The 26033-nt window shown below is 42.8% G+C and overlaps 1 protein-coding gene across 2 annotated transcripts in view; it reads left to right on the forward strand.

Moving 5' to 3' along the window:
• Positions 1-4445: 4445 nt before the first annotated feature.
• The window catches only part of DUSP22 (dual specificity phosphatase 22), a 124027-nt gene continuing 102439 nt past the window's right edge, over positions 4446-26033 (forward strand). Inside the window, exon 1 of one of the 2 annotated variants that reach the window (XM_088471720.1) lies at positions 4446-4773. In XM_088471720.1, coding sequence (XP_088327846.1) covers positions 4753-4773 — 21 coding nt within the window. In that variant the 5' untranslated portion in view covers positions 4446-4752. Of the gene's footprint in view, positions 4774-4893; positions 5046-26033 lie in introns of those variants that run through there. The other variant, XM_088471719.1, reaches the window with a different exon arrangement.

Genomic DNA, 26033 nt, shown 5'->3' on the forward strand with positions numbered 1-26033 from the left:
TCAAAGGGGCATGATCAGTGATCAATTTGAACTTTCTTCCAACCAAGTAGTACCTGAGAGCCTCTAACACCCACTTTATGGCCAACGCCTCCTTCTCCACTGTGGCACCGGGTAGGCATTGAATTTTGAAACACTGTTCAACTTTCGGAAGTCATTGCAGAAACGCACACTCTCGTCCGGCTTTGGAATCAACACAATGGGACTTGACCATTCACTATGTGATTCTTCAATAACCCCTAACTCTAGCATATTTTTAATTTTATTCGACAGTACCGTTCTATCTCTCCAGGGCTTTAACAGATTTATATGGTGTATCTGTTCCGGCTTTCTTTTCCCCGGCTGGTACACTTTGTAATTGACCTGTCCCACTCTTTCTAAGATTTCAAAGGGCCCTTGCCATTTAGCCAAAAGTTTATTTTTCCCCGTGGGAACCAATACTAACACTCTGTCCCCAGGAGCAAAGCTGCGTAACCGAGCATTGCGGTTGTATACCCTCTGCTGTGCCTGTTGAGCTTGTTCCAGGTGCTCTCTCACTATCGGCACCTCTATAATAGGCAATGGAACTAGTGTACCCTTAAAATGTGGTCTGGGAGCATAATACTGACACTCAGGGCAGGATGCGCAAAAGTTAGATACCTCTTTATGGAGCCCGGGCCAGAAAAACCTCTGCACTATTCGCTCAGTGGTTTTCTCTACCCCAAGATGGCCTGCCGTTATATGACCATGGGCCAGATCCAACACTGTTCTTCTGTAGGCTTTGGGAACTATTAGTTGTTCCACAATATCTTCCCCCTTCTTAATCACCTGATATAACAAATCCTGACACATTACCATGTGGGGATAGGACAAAGGACTATCAGGGTCTACGGGTTTACCATCAACTACTTTTACATTCTCCCTGGCTTTTACCAAAGTAGGGTCATTCAACTGCTCCACGGCAAAGACCTCTCTTCTGACCTCTAAATCAGGCAGATGATCAACTGGCCCAACAACACGTCCCACCTCAATGGGAGGCACATCAGTTGGCAGGCCACCGTCATGCTCCGCATTCTCTAGTTCGCCAATCATAGTAGAAAAAGGGAGTACCTCTGACCCAGAAGAAACTCCCTCCTCCACTACATCGACAACCTTCTCAAATGTATCGGGGTTGTTCACTTCTGGAACAAAACGGCTTTCCCACAACTTCCAGAAGTGAGCAAAGTCTCTCCCCAATATTGCATCGCACATCAGACCATGCACCAAACCCACAGAAACTATAGCCGAACCACATGGTGTCTCGATGTTCACCTCGGCAGTAACATAATATCGAGTATCCCCATGTATGCAGGTCACACCAACAGTTTTCCCTGTATGCCTCAAGGGGTTCACCAGCTCAGCTTTTATAAGTGTCACCAAGCTACCAGAGTCTAACAGTGCCTCTACTCGGTTGCCATCTACAGTGAGTACACACATGTGCTTATCAGTCTCAGCCTGCCGGTCAGCCGTACAGGCTGTCTGTGCAAAGAAAGACGCCCTGCGGTAGACATGAGCAGTATCACATTGCATAGGTTCAGTTGTAAGTGAACAATTAGCGGAAATATGGCCGAAGTCACCACACCGGAAACACTGAATCATATTAATGTCTAGTCGTTTACGGGGCAAGAACCTTCCTAGCCTGGCAGGCCTGTCTCCAGGTTCTACACCCTCAGTCTTAGGTACATTCCACCGCCCAGCACCCTTCTCCCCTGGAACAGTCTTACCAGTGTCTGTGGGAGTTCGCCGGTGCGCCATCGGGGCTCGGTGGGGCATACTCATCAGCTCCTCAGCCGCCACGTACCTCTCCACCAGCTCGACCAACTGGTCCGCGGACTTAGGGTCTGCATGGCTCACCCACTTGCGCAGAGTCGCAGGTACCGGTCCATCACGACCCTTTCCACGATCTGTGGTCCCGTCAGCATCTCGGGCTGTAGCCATTTTGAGGACAGATTTACGAGGTCATGCATCTGTGAACGTGGAGGCTTGTCCATATGGAACTCCCAGCGGTGGACCCGTTGGGCACGAACAAAGGAGGTGACTCCCAAGCGAGTTAGGATCTCCTGTTTTAGTTTTTTATAGTCCTTGGCATCAGCCAGGCATAAGTCGAAATAGGCCTTTTGTGGCTCCCCAGACAAAAAAGGTGCCACCAGACTTGCCCACTGCTCCTTGGGCCAACTCTCCCTTTCGGTCGTTCTTTCAAATGCGGCGAGATAGGCCTCCACATCATCGCCCGAAGTCATCTTTTGGAGGAAGTGACTGGCTCGTACGGAGTGAGTGGTGGTGGGAGGACCAGTAATAACATCTCTGGGCCGGGCGACCAGGTGCTGTACCACCTCTCTTATGGCCTGGCTGTTTTCCGCTAAGGCCTGGCGGGTTTCCTCAATGGCGACCTGTTGTTGCCTCTGGGCTGTCTCCAAGGCCAACAGTTGCACCCTGGTGGATTCCTGCTGAGCCCTGGTAGATTCCTGCTGAAGTTTGTTTGTCTCCTGCTGAGCTGCTGTAGCTTGGAGCAAGGCCTTAATAATGTCCTCCATTTTGTCCTGGGGTGTAGGTTGGAAGCTGAACCTTGCCTCTCTGAGCATTGGCTGACGCCTCCTCTATGGGACTCCAAGGACAGTGTTATTTCCACACTCACCAATTGGGTGTCTGTCCCTTTAATTTTTAAACGGAAAGTTTTCCTCTCGCTGCAACTTCAGTGTGTGTGGGTGCCAGCATTCTCCACCATATTGTGACACAGTCAGATTAGGAGGTCCCTCTCCTGGGTAGGGGACTCCTTCCTTACACACACACACACAGCAGCAGGGAAGCAGCACACCAGTCTGGATGCGAGTACAAGCTGGTTGGCGCCAGTCTTTATTGTACAATGTCAGAAATAACATAAAGAAAACATAGACATAAATCCTAGCCCTGTCGGGGCACTAACTTCACAGGTGGTTCCCTCACTACCATAACCTGGTAGGGCCTAATGCCCTCACCAGCAACAAGGCACAGCACAGTACTCACGGATAGGTTTTCAAGTGTCTCTGAGCAAACTCCCTGTCTGCTCTCCTAGGCTTATATTGGCCACCCTCAGGTGGGAACCCAATCAAGCCTGTTACCAGGCTGCGAGAACCAAAACCTGGTGTGGCCGAGGGTGCAGCCCTCCCTCTCCTCTCACCCACAACCCCCAGGTCCCAAACTGGCTTTTCAAAAAGCCGAGACTCAAGCCTACTACACTGCAGACTTTCTCCTGGGGATTTAAAACACATAAGACAGGAATCTGGGATAAATGTCCCTGTCACAGACCACTTTACCAGTGATCCTATCACAATATATAATGTGTGTGTGTGTATACATGTGTCAGTGTGTGTGTGTGTGTATATATATATATGTGTCAGTGTGTCTGTGCTGAGAGAGAACGCGGGGGGAAGATGATGCTGTGACTGAGAGACGACGCAGGGAGGGAGCTGATCGCCTGACTGAGAGACGACGCAGGGGGGGAGGTGACGGTATGTTGAGAGATGAGGCAGGGGGGAGATGATGGTGTGCTGAGAGTTGACACAGGGTGGTGTTGATGGTGTGCTGTGAGACGACACAGGGGGGAGGCTATGGTGTGGCTGACGGATGATGCAGTGGGATGATGGTGTGGCTGAGAGACGCAGGGGAAAGGAAGTTACACAGGAGGCACGAGGCTGGTTGAACCGCTGTTGTATGATGATGACTTTGTTATTATTCCCACACGAACAGGCATCTTCCGGACAATGTGACCTACATGAATAGTGAATACCGACTGAAGACGCCATCGTCCCAGGGAGGATACATTTCTTCAGAGGTTCCACGTTGTGAGAAACCACCGCAGAGGTAAGGTGCATATGGAATGTAAAGGAATGTGCCTTCGGCGCGCAAGATATGTTTGCGGTATGTGGGGGAGGGGGGGGGGGCGCCAATCTGAAACTTGCCCTGGGCTCTGCAGACCCTAGTTACGCCACTGGGGGGGACCACTATTGGGTCTGGGGCACTAATGGGGGCACTGTATAGGGGGACCACCACTGGGGCATTATATAAGGGGCACTGCATAGGGGGGGACACTAATGGGTCTGGGGGCACTACATAAGGTGCATTAGTGGGGGCATTGTATAGGGGGACCACTACTGGGGCATTATATAAGGGGCACTGCATAGGTGGGACCACTACTGGGTCTGGGGGCACTGCATAGGGGGACCACTACTGGGGGTTTGCATAAGGGGCATTACTACAGGGGACGGTGGTATATAGGGGCCCCCACAAGTTTGTTGCCCAGGGGCCCCCACAGACCTTAATCCGGCTCTGGCAAACACCGTGCAGTGCACATCATAAATTGCTATTGCTAGTAAAGTTTTTTACATCTGTTTATAGAATGAGAAGTGTCGGAAGAGAAGGGACCGACAGGGGTCAGTAGTGAGCCTCCAGTGACAGGAGGCCGTCTGTAAACAAGGAGTCTGTCAGCAGGAGGGGACGGAGCAGAGCGATGCGGGCGGGCCCGGCATGATGAGCAGGGAGCAGCTCCAGCTGTTACTGACTGATCACTGAGCCAGGGAAACGTAACCAACCCCGATCCTAGGGAAAGTTAGAGCCGGCTCCCAGCGCTAGCCCCAGGCACACTGCACTCAGACACCTGCACACATTCTCTAGCAGCAGCCGGACACTGACTTAGCAGCAGCAGCAGATCTGTGCACGTTTTGCTTCCTGTTGTGCTGTAAGTGCAGCTCAGCCACAGCAATGGGCAATGGAATGAATAAGGTACTGTACATTGCATGGCTTATCTATTTCCCTAGGTCTGTGTTTATAAATAGATGTGTCCGACATGCTGTTATATATCGCGATGAGACAGCCCCACCCACACTCTGTAAATTCCAGGACTCACTACAGGAGAGGGAAGACCCATGCTGTGTGCACTGTGCTGGCTGGTTTCCTCAGCAGAGGCGGTGTCTGCATGCTTTTATTTTTTACTCAATACCACGAACTCAGACGTAACTCTTGCTGTGTAATGGTGGTTATCTGTATAATCTACGGTACATATGAATTATAGTATGTATGTATGTGTACTTTGTGTATGTCTAATTACTATATGTCACCCAGCATGGTGATCTCATAAGGGGTGTGTCTGGTGTGACACACATGCTGGCAGGCAGCTTAATGGGACTAATATATTCTATTTGCTTCTTCACGTTTTCTGTCAATGGTGATCACATGCGTAGCTCCATTCAGGGACGTGCAAGAAATGGCTCATTTCCGTAGCCACGCAGTGAGAATCCAGGTGTCTGGGCCTCATCTTCCCTCATAAGCCACACAGATGGAATGGGCTGTTTATTTAATGCACTTGTGCCTGTTTCTAGCCTCACTGATCCCTCTTTGCAAGACTTTACCAAATCATACTAACTTTTTATTATAAATTACATTTTGTAGAGTATAGTAAATGACAGTGGCCGAAAGAACTATCCATTGGTCTTTAAAAAATTTTTTTTTAATTTAAATATTACCATTTCTCCCGCTGTAAGAATGTTTAAATATTAGCCATCAAAATGTACCTGGTTAGAGGGTAGCGCTTATTTCCCCTGCATGCTAAGGACCTGGAAGTGATGTGAGTGAGGGCGGAAGTGCGATTCCATGACCATAAAGTCCACCTAAAGAAGAATATTGTCCCCTCATGGGCTCGCTTCGCTCACCACAAGATTATATCCCCCCTCTATGTCCACGTGGATGGTAGGGAATGATGTTGGACAGCAGTTGATGATGTCAGGGTCCTCTCCGTGAAGGACATCTAGACTCTACCCTAGTTGGAGATATTGGGGAACATGTGAAATGTGATTCACACAAAACAAAAATTGCTGATACTCATAGCAACCAATGGGGGAGATTTACGAAGCCCAGAAGCAGTATCAGCGCACGTTATGTGCGCTGATACCGCTTCTCCCCGATGTATGATCTGGGCGGTAAATGACAGGGGCGCCATGCGCCCCTGTCATTATCGGTGCTGCTATCTACAAGATAGCGCCGAGCGGCAGGGCCATGTATGAACGGTCATAACGCATGACCGGCCGGCTGTAGCTGTCGTTAGCTACAGCCTGGCGCTAGCCTATCCCCACAGCAGGGACAGCGCTGTCCCTGCTGCGGCGGCTGCCGGCTGCAGGCTGCGTGCGGGGATCTCGCGATACTTGCGAGATCCCGTGCATGCTCAGTGGAGCCGGCTGGGACAGAGAGACAGCGCATCAGCACTAGGCTGATGCGCTGCTGTCTCTAGCGGGTAGCGCCGGAGGGGGGAGTTAACGCTCCCCCTCTCCGGCCGATGAGATGTTCATACATCTCATCGGTAGTGCTTCCTGCTTCGCCTCGGTAAAGAGGCGAAGCGGGAAGAAGCGTTATAGCGGCACGGTAAGGGCCGCTATAATACATCTACCCCAATGAGACATCTGCTCTTATTTTCCAAACTGTACTGGGAAAAAAGTTGGTTGCTGTGGGTGACAACACTGCTTTAAGTTATTGTAAATATTTATTCTAATGTATTTAATCATAATTTAGACTGTTTTGGACTAATAACTTTTCACTTCTGGTTTCTGTAAGACCTAACTTTGAAAGGCCTTGTACACATTAACATTATTTTAAAGCATTTCATAAGTGTTTTCAATGGTATTAAACTTGCTTGAAAAATACAGCATATAAGCTTAATGGATCTGTACATCAGTAATTCAGCAAATGTACGGATATATTTCTCAACATGGCAGTTTTTAGTGCTGCCTCTACAGTGTTCGGAAGCATTATTATTATTATTATTACCAGTTATTTATATAGCGCACACATATTCCACTGCTATTTACAAAGAATATTTGGCCATTCACATCAGGCCCTGCCCCAGTGGAGTTCACAATCTATATTCCCTATCACATGCTCACACACATACACACTACTAAGGTTAATTTTGTTGGGAGCCAATTAACCTACCAGTATATTTTTGGAGTGTGGGAAACTGGAGTACCCGGAGGAAACCCACACAAACAGGGAGAATATACAAACTCTACACAGTCAGGGCCGTGGTGGGAATCGAACCCACGACCTCAGTGCTGTGGAGGCAGTAACGCTAACCATTACACCGTCTGTGCATTAAACGTGTTTAATACAATGTGATTCTAAAGAAACATTCAGTTACTAACCACTTGCCAGGGTCTGTTTGTAACTTGTGTTTGACCAAACTGTATGGGAGCTTTGAGATGGGTGTTTTAATTTTTTTTGTTTGAACTTCAAAAGTTCTATGAAAGCAACAACAAATTGCAAGGGTTTGTCTTTCCTTTTAAGTAGCATCATTTTAAAGTGCCAGTGTGTAAGAGTCCTTACAACGTTAATCTAACTTCAATTTCAAGTAGTCCAATATAATCAACATTCAAACCACATTGAACACAAAAAAACTGCAATAAGGGACACAATGTATTTAACAAAGTGCTGATCAAAACTACAGCCACCAAGTCCAAGATGAAACAAAAAATATATATCAGACACTGTGCATACAATTGAATATGTAACTCCAAATTCCACTTCTGCTATTTAAACGGGATGTAGACACTATCCTGATGGTGTGAATGCCGTCTGTCGCAATACCAACAGCGGCATCCCGACGGTCACAATCCCAACAGATTCCGGTGGTGAGTGTTGGGGTTAGGCTGCGGGAGGGGAGGTTAGGTTTAGGCTGCGGGATGGGGGTTAGGCTATGGAAGGCGAGGTTAGGATTAGGCTCTGGGAGAGAAGGTTAGGCTATGAAAGGGTAGATTAGGGTAATGGTGCATACACACATAAAGATTTTCTGTCCAACCATCCAACTAGTTGATTGGTTGGAATGAAAATCTGGTAAGGTATGAAAGCAAATGACAATCAGCAATTTGCTCCCAAACGCCGGAAATTGGACAGAAACTGTTGTTTGAACAAATTGTTTAGATCAAACATTTAACAAACTTGTCTGAACGACCATTTTCATCTGTTTTCTGGCATTTAGGAAGCAAATTGCTGATCATCAGTTACTCCTATACGTTACCAGATTTTCATTCCAACCAATCAACTAGTTGGATGGTTGGACAGAAAATCTTTACGTGTGTATGCACCATTAGGCTGTGGGAGGGGAGTTGGGGTTAGGATTGGGGTTAGAATGCTTACCAAATCCGTCAGAATACAGATGTCGGCATGGTGATTGTCTGGATCCCGTACCCAACCCATTCAAACAAGTATTGCAACTTCTAAATACAGGTAGTACAACTAGGAGATGAGATCAGGACAAGACAGTTTTGATATACTGGTGGATCTGACAAACCTTGTGAATACCATAACTTTATCTAAGTAAAGTTGTGGAATTATTAGGTGTATACAGTACTTTCTGATATTTCACCCAACATGGAATTTATCTCTACTGGAAGTATCGCTGGTAAAGACATTAAATGTTTCACTTGAAATAATCCTTAATAAATTCCCTCTCATAAATGTACTTTGTATGGTGTCCATACCCAAGATCCACACTATTCACTCTAGTTAGCAGGATACCGACCCTCACAGATAGCTTGGCCCACTGAGGACTAACTTTAGTGCTCCAGAGTCAGATGCATGAACTCTGATTGCCTACTTCTAGCGAAGCAGAATGAAGCCTCAGACACAATTAGCCGTAGGGAATATGTTCTATTACTGCTTATGTACACTGGCGTGACTAACAATAAAGTGAGTGCACTGACTATGGGCTGTCATCCATATGCTGTGATGTTTATGTTGTAATTGGATACCCAAGTGGCAGTAACGGCAATAAGTCCTATGTGCAAAGGCCAATACCAAAGTAAAATAGTAACTATTGTAAAATCTTGCATTATTTGCAAATATAAATAAAAAATAATGTTGATTGCTAAATTTAATTCTTTCATTTTACACGACAAATTTCAGAATCATAATTTAAATCTTTACTCAGAACTTAATCTGTATAAGGCAGTATTTTCTTGTACATTAATACAAAATACACACAATCCCAACTTAATTGATTGTTCTTGTGAACCATCATCAAGCCATCTTGTTTATGCCAATTGCAAGAATCATCTCTACAGGGCTGCTGTACATTACGTGGGGTACACACTTTGCAAAGGGATCCATTTGGTAAATATGTGGTTGTGCATATACCCTTGCAATCGGCTGACTGATAGCTTGACCGCAGGAACCAGTTGTGACGTCATTGTTGCTGGTTCCTGCAACCAGCATATGGGACGGTGACCTGTACACACGGGCAGATATGCACGCTATAGCTTTCAGATATATCTCATCTGCCGTGCTAATTCACATATACAGTCAGGTCCATAAATATTGGGACATTGACAGAATTTTTAGATTTTGGCCTCTATTCACCACCACAATGGTTTTGAAATGAAACAAACAAGATGTGCTTTAACTGCAGACTTTCAGATTTAATTTGAGGGTAATTACATCCAAATCGGGTGAACGGTGTAGGAATTACAACAGTTTCAATATGTGCCTCCCACTTAAGGGACCAAAAGTAATGGGACTATCAACTCAAAAGCTATTTCATGGACAGGTGTGAGCTATTCCCTCGTTATTTCATTATCAATTAAGCAGGTAAAAGGTCTGGAGTTGATTCTAGGTGTGACATTTGCATTTGGAATCGGTTGCTATCAACTCTCAATATGAGATCCAAAGAGCTGTCACTATCAGTGAAGCAAGCCATCATTAGGCTGAAAAATCAAAACAAACCCATCAGAGAGATAGCAAAAACATTAGGTGTGGCCAAATCAACTGTTTGGAACATTCTTAAAAAGAAAGAACGCATCGGAGAGCTCAGCAACACCAAAAGACCCGGAAAACCACGGAAAACAACTGTGGTGGATGACAGAAGAATTATTTCCTTGGTGAAGAAAAACCCCTTCACAACAGTTGGCCAAATCAAGAACACTCTCCAGGAGGTAGATGTATATGTGTCAAAGCCAACAATCAAGAGAAGACTTCACAAGAGTGAATATAGAGGGTTCACCACAAGATGCAAACTATTGGTGAGCCACAAAAACAGGAAGACCAGATTAGAGTTTGCCAAACAACATCTAAAAAAGCCATTACAGTTCTGGAACAACATCCTATGGACAGATGAGACAAAGATCAACTTGTACCAGAGTGATGGGAAGAGAAGAGTATGGAGAAGGAAAGGAACTGCTCATGATCCAAAACATTCCACCTCCTCAGTGAAGCATGGTGGTGGTAGTGTCATGGCGTGGGCATGTATGACTGCCAATGGAACTGGTTCCCTTGTATTTATTGATGATGTGACTGCTGACAAAAGCAGCAGAATGAATTCTGAAGTGTTTCGGGCAATATTATATGCTCATATTCAGTCAAATACTTCAGAACTCAATGGACGGTGCTTCACAGTGCAGATGGACAATGACCCGAAGCATACTGCAAAAGCAACCAATTAGTTTTTTAAGGCTAAAAAGTGGAATGTTATGCAATGGCCAAGTCAATCCCCTGACCTGAATCCGATTGAGCATGCATTTCACTTGATGAAGACAAAACTGAAGGGAAAATGCCCCAAGAACAAGCAGGAACTGAAGACATTTGCAGTAGAGGCCTGGCAGAGCATCACCAGGGATGAAACCCAGCGTCTGGTGATGTCTATGCGTTCCAGACTTCAGGCTGTAATTGCCTGCAAAGGATTTGCAACAAAGTATTAAAAAGTGAAAGTTAGAGTTAGGATTGTTTAGTTTGTCCCATTACTTTTGGCCCCTTAAAAAGTGGGAGGCACATATAGAAACCGTTGTAATTCCTACATCGTTCACCTGATTTGGATGTAATTACCCTCAAATTAAATCTGAAAGTCTGCAGTTAAATCACATCTTGTTTGTTTCATTTCAAAGCCATTGTGGTGGTGAATAGAGGCCAAAATATGAAAATTCTGTCAATGTCCCAATATTTATGGACCTGACTGTATATATTGTGTATACACCGGCAGATGGTCGAGACTTTATATTATGTTCGCCGGCCGTACGAACTATATATAGTCCAGTATGTACCCAGCATTAATATCACTTAGCCAACATCATTTTCGAAATCCTACCATTGCATTTCCTGTTACCTGTAAGGGTGGATACACACCTAAATGACTGGCAATCGTGCCGTTGTTCAGGGTGACTTGTTTTCACCCTGGACATCATATGATTGCCGGTACACACTTAAAAGATGTCATGAAAGACGGAACAATTACTGTTCCGTCCTTCATTAACTTGTACAGGCTCACATGCGATATCGTATGATTGACTGTGCAGCAGGAACGCGCAAATTGGGCATACACACTGCACGATATGCCCGATTTGTCGTTCCGATTAGGCTAATTCGGCCAAATCGGGCCGATATAGTCCTAGTGTGTATGCACCCTAACTTATTATTTTAGTTAGTAAACCAGTCATGTAAATAAAGACGCATAACAGCAGATACCAGCCACAGGCCAGTAGTTTCCAGTAGTACATTTAGGCTGCCTGGGCTTTTCTTTGGTGACCCTCCCAAGGTCCATCTGTTAGGTAACAGTAGGTGGAACAGGAAATGGTCAGGTTATATGAAAAGAGAAAGGTGTTTATTACATGTGATGCAATTTTATGTTTTAGTAGACATGTCAAATGTGTAACAAGATAAATCTGTTATTAAAGTGTAACTGGACATGTCTGCAAGCAGTACTATAGTACTACAGTATGTGTAAATGTTTTCATTTAATTTCATTATTAGCCAGATGTTTTTAGTGATGTAACAGAGTGACGGATGGTGATACATTTTGTCCGTCCAGTGATGTAACTGGACGGATGGTGATACATTTTGTTATGGGTAGAAAGAATGATCTATGTTACTTGGTGTCAAAATTCCTTAAACTTCCTGGCTGTGTAAGAATGACTTCATAGTGTTACGTCTGTGTTTCTGCTGTAGTTGTGTTGCAACTATGATAGTAATGAAGTGTCAACTTGTTACTGCAGATTATGTTCTCAACCAAAATGTATCTTTCATAAAGTAATGCTCAGAAGACAGCATTTGCTGGTTTTTGTTTACTTTTCCCCTTCTCCTTGAAGTTTACTTATGATGCCCATATATAGTAGGGGAAAGTACAGAATTGGGATAGAGGTGGATCCTAAGTTTTCCTTTCACCAAATGATTCATATGCTATTTATATACATACTTTTATTATAATTCGCAGGTATCCTGTAGATGTTCCCCGGAGTAGCATACAGCTTAAATTGCTAGTTCCATCGACATACTATCTCTGAACTTTGCTTACTTGAGAATGCCCAGTTTTGCCTTGCAGTTGAAAAGCGTAAAACTCTGCTTTGCCTGTATTTGCGCACACTCAGTTCTGGTGCTTGTGCAGTGCAAAAACTCGTAAGATCTACTCCACAAATGAGCATATGGTGTTGATAGGTATTTCCAGGCATATTTAATTCCCCCTTGCCACTCCTTGTTCTTGCCTATGTACGGTATTCCGTGAATGCTGCTTTCTTGTTTATCCAGCTTCATCTTCCCCCCAAGTGTATGGTAGTACATTCCTCATAGCAACTTTATGACATGAGTCCCAGTGGTCGCATGCTAAATCAAGGGCAGGCGACATATGCATCTTTGGCTTTTATTATACCCTACAATACATGAAATGCTCTGCCACCCAACAGCATGTGGAAATCTGAGCTCCCCAACAGCTGAAGAGCTCCAAATCGTACAGACATGATCGAGTTGCATGGCATAGATATTACTGGGATAGTGAGACATAATGAATCTGGTAACCCCTTGTACTTGTATTTTACTTAATATAGTTGTCTATCAATTATTATTAAAATGTTTGAATGGAGGTCATGCAGTTCTGTGTCCTCTGGTTAGAACATGGAAATTATATGTTGGGCTTGTGCCCAAACTGACGTAATTGACTTTCAAGTGTCAGCAAAACAAGAGGGATTCTTTATGTACCCTATGTAGCCCTCACTGGCAGTGTTTGAACAGGTATATTGGTCTCAAGGTGTTATATAAACAGTAATGTGTATAAATTAGCACAAACATTTCTATTATTATGTCAAATATATACAGTATATTATGATCTATAAACAATGGACTCATTCAAATCACCTAAAACTGTAATGCTGGCCATACACTAGTACGATTTATCTTACGATTTCCCTTGAACTCCCCGGCAGCTCTCTGGCAGTCCCGAATGCACTTTGGACACACGATGTACATATGAACTCACGTTACGATCAATCATCATTCTTCAAAATGTCACTGAAATGACAGCGGTCGGACGCACGATGCATCGCATGGTGAAAAACACGGCACGATCAGCAGATGAATACGACGGATCATAAGGGCTGCACATCTGATCATACGATATGTTTTAGGAGCTGAGGGAGCGCCCATTGGATCGTATCCTAATTAAAGAACACACGATTTCTACACAATTCATCTTGTGACGCATCGAAAATCGGGCAATCAGCCCGAAATCATGCTTGTTTATGGCCAGCATTACTCTAAACCTTTCTTATTACTTGCAAATGTATGGATTATTTGTGGGTGTGTTCAGTAAATGGCCTAGATTGCCATCATGTCTGTTAATAAGTCTATAATATTTACTCCGTAATACCACAGTGAAAGACCCGCCATCAAAAAGCACTGAGTGTATTATTAACCTCTGTGAAGATGGGACAGTAAAATGTGCATCAGGACAGATGTCAGAATGCCTTCTAAAGTACACAATACTAATAGGGAACGCTGTATAAATGTTTAGCTAAAAGGTCATACAGTAGTTATCATCTAGGTTGGTGACAATTTTGTAAGCAATTACTCTATGGGCGCAATTCAATTGTTTTATCGCGCCCTATCTCCCATCTGAAGTGAAGGGAAATTGCAGAGCGATTTTCAATTGATGCAAATTATCGCAACGATTGTGCCCAAAGAGGTTGGGTCGCATAAAATGGCTAAACCCAACCAAAGTACTGGGCGTGATCGCTCCCGACAGGAGCAACAATTGAATAGCTTCGTTGGGCGCCGTCGGGGGACAGCTGCTGGTGAAAGCAATCGAATTGTGCCCTGTGATGCAGCAGGAGCTATTTGACAATTGCTGTGTGCTCAACTTTGATCCAGTTTTAAGTTTAGTTGTAAAAATTTATGTATACAGGTTGAGTCTGCTATATCCATATATTCCGAAATACGTTTTTTTTTTTTTTGTAGCATGACTGAGATAGTGAAACTTTTGCTTTTTTGATGGTTCAATGTACACAAACTTTGTTTAAGGCACAGAATTATTAAAAATAAAGTATACAATGACCTTTTAGGCTTTGTTTACGGTGTGTGTGTGTGTGTGTGTGTATATATATATGTGTATATATATATGTGTGTGTGTATATATATATATATATATATATATATATATATATTAGGGGTGAGCGGATTCGGTTCTGTTCGGATTTAAAAACCGAATCTTATTGGCTATCAGCTGTCACGAGTTTTGGATAGCCAATAAGATTCGGCTTTAAAAACCGAACGGAACCGAACACGCTCACCCCTAATATATATATATGACACAAAAATTAATTTAATGTATGTACACACACATTGAACCACAAAATTATTGTATAAAATTACATGCAGGCTGTGTGTATTAGGTGTATATAAAACATAAATTCATTCTGTGTTTAGATTTGGGTCCCATTCCCAAGATATCTCATTATGGTATGCAAATATTCCAAAATACGGAATATTCCGCTATCCAAAATACCCCTGGTCCCAAACATTTTGGATTTGGGAGACTCAGTCTGTATTATTATTTAGTACATGCATCTCCCGCGCGCTCTCGCCCGCGCTCGCGCCCTCTCCCCCGCTCGCGCTCTCTCCCCCGCGAGAGAGAGCGCGAGCGTGCTCTCTCACTCGCGCTCCTAAGCAGTGGGCTTAGAGACGCCCACTGCTGCTTTCTCACATCTGCACTACTTTGCACTCCATCGTATACATCGGTACCATCGACGTAAATTGGACCCTCACACACAATTTACACCAGGTCTGACAGCCACAGAAACAGCAAGTCTTGTCGCACGCAGTGAGGACTCAAGGGGCATATGCAATCAGAATGGCTAATGTATGCACACCCATTAAACGGCATTCAAGTGGACCTGCCTGCTTATTTATGACCACTCCGCTGTCACCACCCCAAACGCGCTCAGCCTGTTACTCACTCTGCGATGGCTTCTTATGTGCGTCTGTAACCTCAGTGCGATCGCAGCGCACGTGCAGTGAGGCTTTTACGCATGCGCACTACTGAACAGTTGGCTGATCTGCATAAGCAATTGCATCTGCGAACGTTGCTGAATCAGTCCCAGAGAGTGAGAGAGCCTCCAACGAACCCATGAAGATGCCCTGATGCCGACAACCAACCAACCAACCATTGGAATACCATTTGATGGTGGCAAACATTGGACCACCACCATAAAATGGTAAAACCACTACCATCGGAACAAAAACATTGGTTATTAACCATCGGATTCTGATGTCCATCCCTACGCTGAACCTGCACCGTGAAGTGCTCCTTCTCCAGCGTGATGTTCCCTCTCAGCCACGCACCCTCCGTAAACAGGAGGCACCTCCCATGGAAGTCAGCGCTGTTCTCGGACAGAGAAGCTCAACAGCAAGCTCTGGAAATACAGGGTACATTATACAAAGAGGACATGGCTCGTCGCCTTGTACAGTAGGTGGAAAGGGTTGTGCATGGAGGCTGTGGAAATATGCACAGGTGCCCCAGCCGCGGGGACATGCTGCTGATAATGCTCACGGTAGCTGCAATACAAATATCTCTCATCCATGATCCTCTGTCCTTCCCAGCACATCCCAGTGGTCGGGTCCCAGCCAGCTGCAGAGCAGAAGCAGTGGGAGTTGTAGTGAGATGCATGGGGCAAGTGTGAGAAGCAGGAGGTTGTGGTGAGATGCATGGAGCTATGGTGACATGTTTTAGGTTGTTATGAGGTGCGAAGCCCGGGGGGGACGCTAGTATAGACATATATACTGTTGCATACGGAGGATGTTTACGGTACTCTTCGCACAGCAAAAACTGTTGTCCTACAGAATATTTTTTGGTAAACAGCTAAATTAGCATAAATTGTGTCAGTATTGAAATATATATGGACCTAACTGAACATGCTGTAAATCTATTGGGCACATAAGCAATATGTTGTACCTACCCAATTAATGTATGTGTATATATAATATGATATCTAGTTTTCTAGAATGGCTAATAATCTCACCTGATCGTGTTTGTTTAAACATCCTTTTCCTGTGTGCAAAGCTGCTGTATTTGTCTATGGACGTTTATACAACAGGGAGTGCCTGAGGGCTTCATTTGTTTTTAAACTATTATTGGACATTTTGTTTATTTAAAACATTTTAGTCTATACCATTTCATAACTAAACTCAACATAATACCAGAACCTTAACTGCTACATGTACATATTTACTTTTATTTGTAAATAAAATGTATGTAAACAAGTGAGCTGTTTAGGTGTGAAGTGATGGTTTTGGTGAGTAGTGTTAAGCAGATCATACATCAGACCACTTTCCTCCAACTGACCAACTTATGGTGCGTACACATGGTCAGATATAACAGGATGATAGGAACGATAATGATATCGATGATATCGTTATCGTTCCTATCGTCCTGTTTTGGGGCCCCTCCGAACACCAAAGATGGTCGATGCGTGGGCACGGATGGTCGGATGGTCAATATCAACCATCGCCCGTGCATGATATCAACCAGGTTAGCCTGGTTACTAACGAATGCCGGTCATTATAGACTTTTGGGGGTTGGTGCATGTGCTGGATGTTCGATACCTGATAGTTGTCTGATCGCTCCGTGTGTACGTAGCTTAACGATGACTCCACACATCTAACCAACTTTTCATCAGACCAGCCAACTTTTTTTTTAACCAGCCACAGAAGTAGGTGGACAGTTTCTGCCTACTTCTGCATGTTTTGAATAAATATATTAAACACAGACATATGTAATACTGCTTCCGATGCCGGCACTTCCTATGATTTGCTTAAGATATTGCGACCGGTGCCCTCCAATTACCTTAATCCGAATGTTGAGGGAAAATAATATGACAGCAACACAGCGGCACTCGGTGCGCCTTGTAATAAACACACGGATCCGTGTGTATTAACACATATGGCTCAGTGTATTTATTACAAGACGCCCTGAGTGCCGCTGTGTTGCTGTCATATATATAGTCAGGATGGATATTGGCGGGTGCGGGGCTTGACGGTGCCCTCACAAAGAAGCAATACACAGGGCAAAAGCTGTGGCACTCCTATCCATAACAAACGCCAGACACTGGTGGGTAAATCAACATTTCAGTGTAATGACACAGTGTCATTATACTGAACCATTAATTTACTCACTAGTGTCTGGCGTTTGTTATGGATCGGAGTGCCGCAGCTTTTGCTATATATATATATATATATATATATATATATATATACCCACAGCGCCAAAAGGAGGTAAGTAAATCCACTATATCCCTTTTGGTAGTAATCAAGTGATTTTTATAATTGGTGTCAGTGTAATGCACTCCTTAATTAGTGTAAGTGTCAGCTCTAACAAGAGGGGGAATGGTTGTGGCTAACCACCATAAATAAAATTAAAGATGGTATACACAAGGGTTGAAAGTGAGCGACCAAGGTGCTTAGTACACAATATTAAACAAACGATAATGAAAGTGCTAGATGTCTTAAACAATTAAATACAATAAAAATGATAAATGAAGTCCTTATTGACTCAAGTAAAGTGCTTAGTGAATAAGAGAGCTAAATATTTTAGACAGATAAATATGGTGAATATAATAAATATATAAATTTCCTTAATAACTCACATAAAGGACCTCATTCAGAGGCGGTCGTTAGTTGCAAGCGGTCGCTCTGAATTAGGGCGGCCGCTTGCATCCTGAACGACCGCCTCCTTGTCGATCGCTAAGCTGTGGGTTAACACCCACAGCTCTAGCGACCGACATGGGTGATGGTTGCGATGGTCAAGACCATTGTGACCATCGGTGCTTACGACCAGACGCTAAGGTTGGGTCTGGGCACTCGTAAGCCACAGGGAGCTTCCTGCTCTGATCGAGCAAGAAGCTTCCCACTGACATCATTGCTGATGTCAGTGGGGCCGCCCCCAAACGACAAGCGTTCTGGCGGGAATTCCTCCGTTTGGCCAGGCACGCCCCCTGCCCGCCTCCCAAACGGGGCGAGCTGTCACTTACCATCGACAGCTCGCCCCGTCTGCTGCGAGACCCCTAGCGACGCATCCGTCGCTAGCCGGGTCTCGCGCATGCGCACAACAGAGCCGGCTCCATCGTGCGCATGCCCAGTGGGGCAACATCAAGTCTGTGGCGAGCGCTCAGAGCTTGCGACCGACTCTGAATGACCCCCAAAGTGCTTAGTGATTATATAAGATACCCAGGACAACGCCTCTACTTAAATAAGAGGTAATAAAATATATATATTTAATCCACAAACGTGACAATTATAGCAATAATTAGAATTAGTACATTTCAGAGCATGTCTTAAGTAAGAGAAAAATACCATAGGAAATAAATACTTAAAAAAATAAAAAATATATTTATTTTTTTTAAAACATGGAGGATAACTGCAATATGCTTATCTTAGAATAGAGATGATTAAAAAGTTCATGGAGGTAGAATGGAGTTAGCTTTCCAACGCGTTTCGTCAGCTGTATGATTTCATCAAGGGACTACCTATCTAGTGGTGTGCTCCAGCTTATAAACACCACTAATAGGGACAATTAGCACTTCCTGTGAGTGATTCATTCTAATATGTTATTCATATATTACATAGAGTTCCTATAGTGTATAGATTGAATAGAATCATGAGTCCAAGATACATAATAATCATATTAAATTACTAAATATGATTGCCACATTGCCGAGCGGACGTCACTTCCGCCCCCTATATCTGAATGTGAGAGTCCGGCGACTTCCGCCCTGACCTTCAGTGCAGCTTCCGTCCGATCATCATAGCGCGACACGTCCAGTCCCGCTGAGTGTGCTGCGGTCTTTATCCATGCGCCCGTGGTCATTGTTGGTGCTTCCGCCCAACGTCTCTGGTACTTCCGCCTGTCTTTACATCCATAGCTTCTGCCCATGCGTCTTTCTCATTCCGTTCACAGCGGTGGCCATCTTTGTAAGTCCTTTTCAAACAGCTTATGCAGAGCCCGATCGCCATGTTGGAAACTCCGATTTTTATGTGAATCCACACTGGACTCCGGGCAATTTAAATTATTCATAATATGTATAGAATCTCCATCTTTTAAAGAAAAACATTGGGATATTAATTGCTTCCTTAAAAAAATATTGAATGAAAGAGGGAGGCAACCCATAATGACCTCTTCCATATGTCATACAATATAGACTTATAAATAGCCCAAACCTTATATAACCTCTATCTAAAAGATGTTGAAGTGATATATATATATATATGTGTGTGTGTATATGTCCAATTAACTGTAGGTCATAGAACCATAAAACATAACAGATCAAAAAATTCCATAATGTATATAAAAATTACCTAAAATATGCCATCGAAATATAAAGGATATCAGATCAAAGAATTGGAGCTGTTTCTTAAAAACTAATTCTTAAACTTTTTTTTATCACTTAGTGCTCAATCAAAAATTGGAAACTATATGGGAAAGAGCAGATATCATAGGTTCTAATGTATGAATCAAACCCAGAAAAAAAATCGAAGAAAGAGATATATACAGTCAGGTGAATAAATATTGGGACATTGACAGAATTTTTATATTTTGGCCTCTATTCACCACCATAATGGCTTTGAAATGAAACAAACAAGATGTGCTTTAACTGCAGACTTTCATATTTAATTTGAGGGTAATTACATCCAAATCTGGAGTTGATTCTAGGTGTAACATTTGCATTTGGAATAAGTTGCTGTCGACTCTCAATATGAGATCCAAAGAGCTGTCACTATCAGTGAAGCAAGCCATCATTAGGCTGAAAAATCAAAACAAACCCATCAGAGAGATGGCAAAAACATTAGGTGTGGCCAAATCAACTGTTTGGAACATTCTTAAAAAGAAAGAACGCACCGGAGAGCTCAGCAACACCAAAAGACCCGGAAGACCACGAAAAACAACTGTGGTGGATGACAGAAGAATTATTTCCCTGGTGAAGAAAAACCCCTTCACAACAGTTGGCCAAATCAAGAACACTCTCCAGGATGTAGGTGTATGTGTGTCAAAGTCAACAATCAAGAGAAGACTTCACAATAGTTAATATAGAGGGTTCACCACAAGATATAAACCATTGGTGAGCCTCAAAAACCGGAAGACCAGATTAGAGTTTGCCAAACAACATTTAAAGAAGCCATTACAGTTCTGGAACAACATCCTATGGACGGATGAGACAAAGATCAACTTGTACCAGAGTGATGGGAAGAGAAGAGTATGGAGAAGGAAAGGAACTGCTCATGATCCAAAACATTCCACCTCATCAGTGAAGCATGGTGGTGGTAGTGTCATGGCGTGGGCATGTATGGCTGCCAATGGAACTGGTTCCCTTGTATTTATTGATGATGTGACTGCTGACAAAAGCAGCAGAATGAATTCTAAAGTGTTTCGGGCAATATTATATGCTCATATTCAGTCAAATGCTTCAGAACTCATTGGACGGCGCTTCACAGTGCAGATGGACAATGACCCGAAGCATACTGCAAAAGCAACCAATTAGTTTTTTTTAAGGCTAAAAAGTGGAATGTTATGCAATGGCCAAGTCAATCCCCTGACCTGAATCCGATTGAGCATGCATTTCACTTGATGAAGACAAAACTGAAGGGAAAATGCCCCAAGAACAAGCAGGAACTGAAGACATTTGCAGTAGAGGCCTGGCAGAGCATCACCAAGGATGAAACCCAGCGTCTGGTGATGTCTATGCGTTCCAGACTTCAGGCTGTAATTGCCTGCAAAGGATTTGCAACAAAGTATTAAAAAGTGAAAGTTAGATTTAGGATTGTTTAGTTTGTCCCATTACTTTTGGCCCCTTTAAAAAGTGGGAGGCACATATAGAAACCGTTGTAATTCCTACACCGTTCACCTTATTTGAATGTAATTACCCTCAAATTAAATCTGAAAGTCTGCAGTTAAAGCACATCTTGTTTGTTTCATTTCAAAGCCATTGTGGTGGTGAATAGACGCCAAAATATGACAATTCTGTCAATGTCCCAATATTTATGCACCTGACTGTAAATATCATATACAGGTCGAGTCTCCCATATCCAAATATTCTGAAATACGGAGTATTCCAGCCGTGACAGAGATAATGAAATCTTTGATTTTTGATGGTTCAATGTGCACAAACTTTGTCTAAGGCACAAATTATTAAAAATATTGTATAAAATTACCTTAAGGCTGTGTGTATTAGGTGTATATGAATCCTAAATGAATTTCATTTCTGTACACAAACTTTGTTTGAGCCACAAAATGATTGAAAATATTGTATTGTATAAAATCACCTGCAGGCTGTGTGTATAAGGTGTATATAACACATAAATGCATTCTGTCTGTATATTTGGGTCCTATTCCTAAGATATTTCATTATGGTCTGCAATTATTCCAAAATATGGAATATTCCATTATCCTAAATACCCCTGGTCCCAAGCATTTTGGATATGGGAGACTCAACCTGTATGTATGTATGTATGTATGTATGTATGTATGTATGTATGGATGGATGGATGTTGTGGTTCCAAATGTGCTTCCTTCATCTTTTGATTGACCTATGAGGGTGTTCTTCACTTGTATCTTCATTCCGAATTTTACCATGGAATCCAAGGGATTATGTTAACCTGTGCATTCGCTTCCAACTACAGTACCCGGTATTCCCAGGAGGTCCCCCATCCAAGTACTGCCCGGGCCCATTTAAACTTTACTTCCAAGATCAGATGAGATTGGTGTTCAAAAAGTGGTTTGACTGTAGGATAATAGCTTACACTGTATCATGTTCCATACCCTATGGAAAATATATCGGAAACACGGGTCTTCTTATATGAACGGTGCGATTTCATAATTGTCATTAAATCCCAATGGAACCAAGGTTTTCAGTTCAAAGATCCGATACATTTCCCTCTTTGACAGTTTCTTTGCCAGGTCTCCTCCTCTTTCTCCCAAGATAACCTGTTCTATAGGTTTAAAGGTAAGGTCCTCTGGGTTGGAGTTATGATGGAGTAAAAAATGTTTTGACACAGCATGACCCTCTAATTTATTCCGAATATTCCTTATATGTTCCTGTATGCGTAATTAAAGTGTTTTCGTCTTTCCAACATACTTCATGCCACAAGTGCTCTCCAGGAGGTAAATGTTGGATGTAGAATTGCAGTTCATATATGTTTTAGTTTATATTCTTTCGAGTTGTCTGAGTTTGAAAAGCATCTTCTCTGTGGATGAAGATGTTTACATATATTACTCTCCCACACTTGTAGCTTCCTATGCATTTTGGTAGCTGATTATTGTCAGTAGTACTGTCTCTAATCATACTTGGAGCTTTTGAGTCTTTTAAGCATCTGGCCTTCCTGTAGACCACCGGAGGTTTAGGTGGGAGATAGTCTTTGAGGATTGGATCCATCAGTAAAATATGCCAGTGTTTGTTCAAGGTATTCTTAATCATCTTTTCCATGATCATTGTAAGTCGTGATATAGGGGATTAGTTTATTGCCTTGGATGTCTTTCACCTTGTATGTCAATAGATCTGACCTTTCCCTTTGATTAGTTTTCCTGGCTGCTTCCATTAAAAGTTATTTTGGATAGTCTTTTTCTAGAAACCTGTCTGAATACAACTTTATTTGTTCTTCAGCTGTAACTGCCTCACTGCAATTACGCTTGATCCTAGAGAACTGGGAATGTGGTATATTGTCTTTCCATTTTTTTTAAATGTCCACTTTTATAATGAAGGTAACTGTTGGTGTCAATCTTTTTTTTAATAAAATTTCTGGTCACGATTTTCTTTTCTTTATGCATCAGGATTAAATCAAGAGAATCATTTGATTGTTCACTGGTGTTGAATGTGAACTTCAAATTCATGTTGTTGTCAATAATATAAGTAAAAAACATCTCAAATTATTTTCTCGTTCCATTCCATACAAGTAAAATATCTTCAATATACCTTTTGAATAAAATAATCTGTTCTTTAAAAGGGTTATTATTTTATATGTGGTCCCTTTCCCAGCAGCCCAAAAAAATATATATATCGCTATCTACCTCTCTATCTAGATCACAATATGTGGCAGAAAGGTAGCTGGTCCATCATAGTGGGAAGCCATTCACAGCGCCCCAGTGGCTGTAGAGACAGGGATCGTAGGTCAGTCCTGCAGCAGCACATCTGTGATTTGGGGGAGGGGGGGGAGTAGTATACTGTACTCACTATGAGGATCTGGACTGCACCGATCCTCTTCTACTACCCAGCCTGCCACTGACTGGGAGTGATCCCGGGCTGACAGGAGCAGCACAGCCGGCATACATTGAAGTAGGCGGACACTACCAGCCAGTTTCAGACTACTTATCGTTCAGGGTGAGGGAAAGTTTGAAAGTTCCCACTACACTAGAGCGACTAGTTGGGCAAAATCAAGCAGGTTTGATTTCACCAACTAGTTGGACCAAACTAGTTGGCTGTTTGGAACGATATCGTTCTAGTGTGTGGCCAGCATTAAAACTATATATTTTTAGTTTTCAGTTTTGCTATAGAGTGTGTTATTTTTTACTGGACCTATTTTTTTGTCGTGGCAATCACATAAAATAGAAGCAAGGTACAAGCCATAGTACTACACTCTTCTCTGTGTGAAGTGACGTTGGGTTGAATCTGGAATTCTTACAGCGGTACAGCTTTCTATAGTACAGTACAGTGTATATGGATTAAAATTCCATTAGTGTCAGAGTTCACATTTTTAAGGTTAATCATGGTTGTCAAAACAATACTCTGTTTACACTCAACAGTATATTTCAAAATGATTTTACCTTCTGGCAATCCCAGTTCAGTTGGGCAACTGGAATTGTTCTGCAAGAGATTTTTTCTATATCTGTATCTCTATCTCTCTACTTCAACCAATGGCACTTGCGGGACTCTACATCACACAAATGCAGGCACCACACTGTGGACTACTATGTCATAAGAGGGTAAAATCCAAAATGTTGGAGTGTAGATCTCCAGTGTAGTGTCTTAATTTTTGTGATGTGGAGTCCCGTGAGTGCCACTGGTTGGAGTAGATATCTGTTTTAATGTGTACACCTGGCCAATTGCTGTATTTTCCAAAGGAGTGCCCTGTCAGCGTTGTGTGTGTGTGTGTATGTATATATTATATATATTTATTATATAAAGTATATTTGTTGTACCTGAGGGTGCTAAAATGCCAAAGTCAGAGGGCAGTGACTATTTCTGGATCATGTTATTAGGTGTTTACAAGCCTTTTGGGGCAATACTCATTGGTTGCACACTGCTTATGATACCAGGTCCCAAAAGGATCATCCAGCGGAGAAAAGTTTTTAAAGGCTTTTTTCTAAAAATTAGCAAATTCTGTATTCTGGTGACTTTTCGGTGTGAGGGTATATTTACAGGACAATTCCATTCACCATAACAGTTCCTCCATATCCTATGAAGAAAAGTGACTTGCTGCTCAGGATTTCTTTGAACCATTTCAGATTGGAACAAGCACAAGGGCTCTCTTTAAAAATACGGACTGTATTTTAATTTTATTTCATTATTTTTACCACATTAGTTGTTTACTTGTAATTCATGTATCCAAGATGCTCTGGTCTCTGGGATTTGGGTCTTGACAAAGGTCCAGGTATGGTCCGAAACATCGACGTCTTTCTTTTACTATGATGTGAGTAAATAAACGTTTTCTACGTTGAAAAGACTGGTGAGTGTTCTTTTATTACCCGGAATATATCATGGCTAACTATGTATGGACTCTTTTTTTTTTTTTTTTTTTATGCCTGAGAAATATGCACCCCAGCAACTGTGATGCAAAAAAATTTGTGTGCCACTTGACTTTGGACTAATATATATATATATATATGTGCTATTTTGTGTGTAATAAGGGCATACAAGTTTATTCACTGTACAAACGGGACTTTCAAAAATAAAACGTTTTTTTTTTTTTCAATGTCTGGTCTTTTACTGTTGAAGACACCAAATGTTACCTAGACTCTGACCTAAAAACCTGAGAGGAAAGGTGGTTTCTGTGCTGCGTCCCGCAATGATATCCATGTACAGCTAGAGTGATTGTCTGGGTGTTGGAGAACTGTTTTGGTTTGGAATCTGTGTGTTGCTGAGCCACATAACATAGCTCGTCTGTTGTTCACAAATATTTGTTCTCATTTTGCTGATAAGAATGTTAAGAAATCATGAAGTCATTTTCTGCAAAACTAAAAATGAAATTAGATGAAGTGACACCAGCAGATCCATAAAGCTTCTTATATTGGGTGGGTGAGGTCTTCCTATTTATTATATAACATTTGTGATATCACTAGTGCACACACCTAATTAGAACATACTTTTTACTTTATAGCCCATGAAACGTGCATATTACTGATGTAAAATACTGCAGTACGTCCCATGTACATAATATAAAGCTCACGGGAGGTCAAGAACTTGTTATGGTTACCCTGTGTAAACCCCTAGAATCCAATGGTCGAGGTCTTCTGCCACTAACAACCGCCCGCTGTTATAGCGTTCACCGGTACTTAGGCGGCCGTCTGGACTTAAACTCTGGATAGTAGAGGTTTACACAGATCCCCTTAAGAAGACCGGAGTAGATGTGACCGCTAAAGGGCCAGTGATTTAAGCACAGTAAGTCCAGCAAATGGAGCGGCTAGAGAGCCGGAGATGCGGCTGTGTGCCGGTGATGTGATGCGGCTTTGGGAGCCTGGAGGTGAAGCTGAGTGCCGGTAGTGTGGC

Source organism: Taudactylus pleione, unplaced genomic scaffold (genome assembly GCF_031769625.1).
Source record: "Taudactylus pleione unplaced genomic scaffold, aTauple2 ptg000116l, whole genome shotgun sequence".
NCBI lineage: Eukaryota > Metazoa > Chordata > Amphibia > Anura > Myobatrachidae > Taudactylus > Taudactylus pleione.